Below are 6,869 nucleotides of genomic sequence, written 5' to 3'. Positions count from 1 at the left end.
AGATTCGCGGGTGTTCTACTGTTTAGGGTTTCACTACCGCACACGCTAGCACCGAACGCCACAAGAATATGAGATGATTTACGCAAACGCCTGCATTTAATTACTTGGACAAGTTCCCAAAACGAGAGTAGAACGTCGAGGAACACTTTGCAGGGAATCTTTGGAATCTTAGCGTGAGCTAATCGAGTCATTTACATAATAATAAAAAGACATTAATGTAGACTTTTGAGCCTCACGAGGTTAGGGTTTCATGACGAAACCTGTGAAACTTAAGACGAGTGGGAAAGTCCTCAGAGCCTTATTAGCTATTCATCTAGATCCTTCTCATCATTGGCAAAAGGGGCGGAAGGGTTGGTCACCCTGCTAAGCCTTCACCTTCAAGGCCTTTCCATAAAAAAGGGTATTATACTCGATAAAAATTATCAATATCAGCCTTGTGTGTTGTATATTCGCTCATGTGCGTAATTTAAGTCTTATACCATACCTCCTGGCTTTACTTAAAGTATTGCACAAGAGGATAATGAGAGATTCACCCTACGTAGTATAGTGCTTGACATGGGTTCTCAAGCCACAAGCTCGCTGGGTCTAATCATCATATCCCCATGCTTTTGCAGATTTCACGAAGCCTAAGCAAACCTTGAAGGCCGCCTCTACAGCATGTGAATGAGACAGTGGACCGCCATACGCGACTGTACGCCCGCACGTGTGCGGCGATTGTAGGGTCTTTTCTCATTATTTTGCAGTTACCTAAGAAATCACCGTATGGGTAGAGCGCGTATCATAATTGATGTGCATTGTTAAGTCTCCTAAGGCCTGCTTTACACACATTGTTCTGTGACGCTGTTGTAGCCTTGAATATCAGATGGGGGAAACGTGGGCCAACAATCGGTACGACCCACCCCGAAGTCATTATATTGTGCTAGGAATAAAGCGGCCCACCCGAGACACTACAGCCATCAAAATACCAATTATTACTAGACCTAGCCTCAAACATGCATCTTTTGTTAAACGGAAACAAAGGACTCTTTTTATAGGAACATGTTGTGAGCAAGCTTCGAACGGAAGGCCAATCTGTCGAGATTTCCTCAACTTGAGGTTTCGGTTAAAGGGATGGGCCGTTTTGGAGTTTTTGTCGATCTTGTCCATCTTTGGGAAGCCCCCGGACCACGAATTTTCGACGCTTTTAAAAGTTTTTCGAGTTTGAATGAAATTACAATCTTCTAACTTGTAATTGAACTTATCTCATTGATGACAGTTGAGGCCTTTGCTCGGTAAATATGCTTTCGGATTTCGCCTAGTTTTGTTATTATAATTAGGCAGAAATGCCGGGTTGTCAAAACTGAGAGCAAATTTGAAGTTCTCTTGCAGTATAAATCGTTAAAAACAAACTGAATAGAGCTGCTCCCTGTGGTTCAAATGGGCTGGCACGCGTGCAGCGAGAATCCAACGGCGCAGCAAAAACGCGCGCGAACACGCTGTATTTGGCGGGACATCGAGTCACACATCAAAATGCTAATTAGTTCGTATGTGTTTTGAGGAAAAAAAATAAAACAGGTTTAAGTGGACGGACAATAGAGTAAAGACCTCGATAACAGCTAAAAAACACCTCAAAACTGTCTGTCTTACGAGTGACTTTCATTCATTTAACTCAAGTTTCATTCTCATATGAGCTCTGCCTTAATTGCGCATGCGCGAGGTATAGATCGGTGAAACTTGCAAAAAAAGTTTCACATCGGGTAAGAGGCGTGTTGCTTAAGGAACTGGTGTCTAAGAGCAGTGCAAATCTGATTAATAAAGCGTGTAGGGATGATTGCTGCCATGCGGGCTTCGTAATAGACAATCGCTGCACTGTCGGTAGAGTTATGAAAAACCGCCAAACAAAAATGTTCAGATAGAAATGGCTTTTCGGCATTGTAATCCATGAATAGCTCACGCGCGAAGTAACAACACCCTATGTTTGTTTAAGCCCAGAAATAAACAACTCTGCTCCCTCAATTTTGGAAACCTTTTCTCAACGATTTAAAGACGTGAAATTTGATTTTCAATTTTCCTGTCTATGACTTAATGGCATTTTTTTTAGTTAAGGTTAACTTTAATTAGTTTAGCTTTTAATAAATTACCAAGCCGACCCCGTGGCAATTTCACTCCTTTTACTTTTCATCTCCCCACTTGCCAAACAAACCATAATTGGTTGATGCTTTGATTATTCACGCAGGGATAGGCCCCTACCCAGCGACACCGGAGTCTATTCAGTGGCTGTTGTCTCGCACAAGAGGTCCGTATTGTTTAGGCCAGGCATGACAGCGTCCAGAAGTGCTATATAAGCCATTTACACGCTCCCTGCTCATTTCTTACAACAAACTGCAGCGAGAAGTCCTCACTTCTGAAGCATCGAAGTGGTAAGCATAAAAATATTCATTCTCGTTTGTAATATTATTTACAACTTTTATAAAGAATTATTTCTCCATAAAAGAAAACGGAAAATTCAATCTTCCTTATTACCCTTATTATGAGAGAAAGTTAATTTTCCCGGGAAAAAGTGGTAAAGTTTTTAATTGAAGGCTTATATTTGCAGGACGTGTTATAAGTTTCTTTTTCAATTGTTTGTTGTCACCTAGAAGAAAGGTTTTATTCTAACAGAGTGTGCAAATTGGACGTAAAATTACTAGCCCTATCACCCAGATAATCGCGCGCTCAGTACTCGCTAAGTCAATTTACCAAGTGGTATATTGTTTAATTGCCTTATGTCGTTTTAATCGTAGTTCCAACATGGAAGGCATGTTCGATCACGACCGTGGTTTATACGCTGAGCCAAATTTCTCCTTTGAGGATACATTTTGCCGGGAAATAACGTCTTGTCTTTACGAAGATGAATATCGAGAGGAAAATACGTCCCCTGGCAGAGACGCCGGATCCCGACGGGGCGACGCGGGATTGTTTAACCCGAGATTTGACTCAAGCGGGGCCGATGGCGATCGCCTGTCGGGGTCAGATTTATCAAAAGGTTTAACAGAAACTGGTTTTGTGCAAGAAGTCAGCGAAAATTTTACCGACGGTTATGGATATTCTGTGGGCTCTTGCGAGGGAGGTACAACTGGTAGCGAATCCCCCACCGGCACGTGGAGCGGTGATGAGGAGTTAAACACTGGCGTCCCATCCCCCTGTGTTAAAGCAGAGCCAATGAAACGGATTCGCAGGCTTCGCGCGAACGATCGTGAACGACGGCGCATGAAATCTCTTAACAGAGCACTGGACAGTCTAAAGAAATGCATCCCTGTGCCACAGAGTAAGCGAAGAGTGACCAAACTAGAGATTCTCAGGATTGCATGCAATTATATTAAATCCTTATCGGACACACTGAGGGGTGAATCAAGCGGACCAAGTTCAGTTTTCAGGAAACGAGCGCGCGCCGATGCTGTAGTCAATGGATTTTCTGTTGCGCAAAGACTTGAAATATTATCAGGAAACGGCTCCCCAAGAATCTAAACAAAAACATTTATATTGATAAAGAGTAAATTTGAATTATGAGACCTTTAAAAAGTCACTGTACATATGTATATTATACGGTACACGTTCTCTAGGTTAGGCGGCATTTTACATGAAAATATAAAATGGTAGTTATCTGCTTAACTGTTATAAAGCTGCTTTTATTGTGGAGATTTTGTATTGATTATTGCTGCTAGTAATTGAGTTAAGGTACTTGAGTCAGTGCTTAAAAGCGCACCGCTTTGCTCACTCGTTTTTCTCTCACGGCGCTCGACTTTGCATTTCTAATCACCATATTAGCTCTTCTAACCTAATCCACGTGCGAGACTTGTTAGAACGAGAGCCGGTAAGCACCGGTCAATTAAAAGAGAAAATAAATACTTTCCTCTTGTATAATTAGCACTGATGGCTTCGCTTCCTTTAACGCTACGTTCAGCTTGTTGACAATGAAAAACCGAAGACTAAACGTTGACCTTTTAAATTACTGGCTCCTACCTTTTGTGCAGTGTTTCTTATGAATGAATGAATAACAAAGGCATCGAGCCGTCATTTCGCGTGCAATACAGTCCCACATTGCTTTACTTTGAGACGGTATTTGGACAACGGTTGTCTTTATCTTTTATGGTTTAACCATTCTTTCTAATCCGGTGAGGATGGAGATTGTTTGTTTATATTTTTCAGGGCCAATCAAAGCGTGGCTAGGTTTCTAAGACGCTGAAAATTTTTAATTCAGTGAAACAACTTTGAGGAAATAAACAAGACGCAGTTTGGTCTCCGGGAGGCAAAACAGAAGGCCCCTAAACAAATGCGTGGCTTTCCATCAAATTAACAAGCTTTTAAAGCTTTTATTCCAATAAACTAATTGATAAATGATTTAGGAAGCCTCTATGGTATGAAGTTGAAAAGGAGAATCAAATTTGTATGCTCCTTTAGGGTGTGATGAAGTATGCAGCCCATGTTATTTCTCGTCTTTCGATACAATGTGTGATTTCTGCGTGAGTTGTAATTTCCTGCGGATTAGTACTCAATTGAAAGCACCTGTGAAAGGCGACTTAAACGAGAAAGGTTTTTGTAAAAGCCAGCGGGATACTCGATCATCTTTTTCAATGGGAAACAAACGACTCTGTTTTCTTATTGACTCATCTATACGCGTCCTACAACGCCGGCGAAAGTGCTACAGTGGATACAAACAAACTTATGCAAACTTTATCATTCACGCTACATAATGAATCATACAGATATCATCTTCTGTTTTTATTTCTTTCGTTCTTTAATTTGCGTCACAGCAGGGAAAATGACTTAAATGTCAAAATAAAAAGCTTTACAATCGAAGTTTCTCATCCTAAAACATTGTAAACCTGAAGTAAAATTCGCAATTAAAGCAATCATAGAATTGGGTATACATGATGGGTAAATTGATTTAGCTTTTATTAACTTATAGAAATAGTTTATAAATAACGTGATTTTCAGAAAGATTTATCACTGAGCCCATAATAACAAATCATATGTGCCACTAAATGCATTTTAAGAAGAAATTAGAAAGCTTTAATGAAACTCTAATTGGTAGTTCGCGACTGGAAATAGACAATTATAGATAGCCTTTTAAGTTGTTACGATGAAAACAATTGATACTCGAAAACTCAATGTCAATATTAAAAACAGTAGAGAACACAAGGATATATGGGGAAAAAATCTCGATTTACGGAAACTGACTCCAGATAACATATTTAATATCGATGGTCTGCTTAATGTCTAAGTCTCTCTTCGCGAAATTTGTACTTGATCCGCAAAGAACCCTTCGGCGTGTTCAGAATGATTCATTAACAGCGTGGGAACAATCTTTTCAATATTGGACCTTAATCAAAATAGTACTGTTATTATGAGAAACTGTTATTCGCAAAAAAGATCTACGAAAGGAGGCGCAGGTGAAGCGATAATGATCGGTCTGTATTGTTTATTACTTGTTTAAGTAGCTTAAAACGGATTAAAGGTTCTTAGCATTCTAGAATGTATCAACAAGAATATATCTAAGTACACCTGAAGGAAAGATGAGTAGGAACTGCTCTATTTTCATCGTATGCACCGTAATTTTCAAAACAACTTTGTCAGTGCAAATGGCAAAAGGTAAATTCTAAGACCAACCGCTGTTAATGGGTAAAAGTTATTAAGAATTTCTAAAAAGCGATGTTCCGAACTGTTAAACGATATTTTGAATTTCAAGGGAACTATCTTCCGAGTTTTAAGAACATTGTCCTAAGAGACAAGGTCGTTAAGAAACGATATCAGCAAAGCCAGATCTTTTCGTCATCACCACTAATTGAAAGCGTTCATCATAAAACAAAATGCGTTTCGTCGATTTTTCAGAATGATCCAAAAATAACACATTTTTTTGCTAGTGTACGTTTTCCCTGGTCGGGTAATACTTGTAAAAAATGTGAAGGAAACAGCTACATGTTTTGGCTTTTTTTTCACATTTTCCTAAATTCATTAAAAATACAAATCCCATGTCATTTTTCGATGGTAGAACATTGATAGTAGAGTTTTGAAAATAGATAAGGGTTATTTACTGAAGTTTTGATTTTGGGACAGCTTTTCCTCAGTTTCACTCTTGTATACCTTAATAAGTTCCCTGCTAGCAGAGGCCTCTTTTTCTCTGTATTTCGCTGGGCTGGCGTTCGCGAAAGCCTGTGTTTGAAGGACAAAATAGAAGAGGATAGATTTCCACAAACTAATAATTCTTCCCAATCAACTAAACTAAATATCAAATAAAACTCGTACAAATTAATCGAACAACGATTTTGCGCCTTTCTAGAATGTTTACATGCACAAAACACATTTTATGACAGTAACGTGATCAATTATTGTGGGTATTTTATTTTGTTTTCGGAAAGAATATGCTGAAACTTGACATGCTAGCAAAAAAGTAAATAGTACTAAAGCTAATTTTAGTTACACGTCGAATCAGTAAGGGAAAGGTCATTATTTATCGGGGGTGAAGGTGGCTGCTAAGTTGAATTTTTTTCTTGTTCAAAAAGTTAGACCCTCCCCCAATTTTAAGCACAAAAATTGTGACCCTCCCACAAAAAGGCGAACAAAAATAATGGCCCTCCCCCAGAACAAAAAAAGCATATTGGTTAGTTTATTGAAATTATACTCTAGTTGTGAGATGCTCTACGTACGGCACGTTCTTCCAGAAGCACCAACTTATGTAACCGTATGAATCCAGAGCCCACAAATGTAATAAACCCATTATTTTAATAAGAAGTTAAATGTAGTCAAGATTGCGGGGTGCCTTCAGCCCGCGGGACGCCAAAAAACCCAAAGTATCGTGGAAAAATGTCGATACGCGCGTCAGATTTAATCGAATATATGCTCATGTTTTG

At 39.3% G+C, this 6,869-nt stretch overlaps 1 protein-coding gene and 1 long non-coding RNA gene across 2 annotated transcripts; one reads left to right on the top strand and one right to left on the bottom strand.

Moving 5' to 3' along the window:
* Positions 1-2,284: 2,284 nt before the first annotated feature.
* On the top strand, positions 2,285-3,657 carry LOC5507713 (neurogenin-1). Its single transcript, XM_001628300.3, has 2 exons — positions 2,285-2,399; positions 2,763-3,657. Exon 2 carries the CDS (start codon positions 2,770-2,772, stop codon positions 3,484-3,486), a length of 717 nt encoding a protein of 238 aa, XP_001628350.1. The 5' UTR covers positions 2,285-2,399; positions 2,763-2,769; the 3' UTR covers positions 3,487-3,657.
* On the bottom strand, positions 3,321-4,127 carry LOC125573896. Its single transcript, XR_007314253.1, has 2 exons — positions 3,982-4,127; positions 3,321-3,482 (listed from the first exon to the last, which is right to left on the bottom strand). It is a non-coding gene; the product is annotated as an uncharacterized LOC125573896 (long non-coding RNA).
* Between the last annotated feature and the right edge of the window lie 2,742 nt (positions 4,128-6,869).

This window comes from Nematostella vectensis, chromosome 11, assembly GCF_932526225.1.
Source record: "Nematostella vectensis chromosome 11, jaNemVect1.1, whole genome shotgun sequence".
Taxonomy (NCBI): domain Eukaryota; kingdom Metazoa; phylum Cnidaria; class Anthozoa; order Actiniaria; family Edwardsiidae; genus Nematostella; species Nematostella vectensis.
The sequence above is the reverse complement of the archived record's forward strand: the minus strand, read 5'-3'. Positions and strand labels throughout refer to the sequence as shown.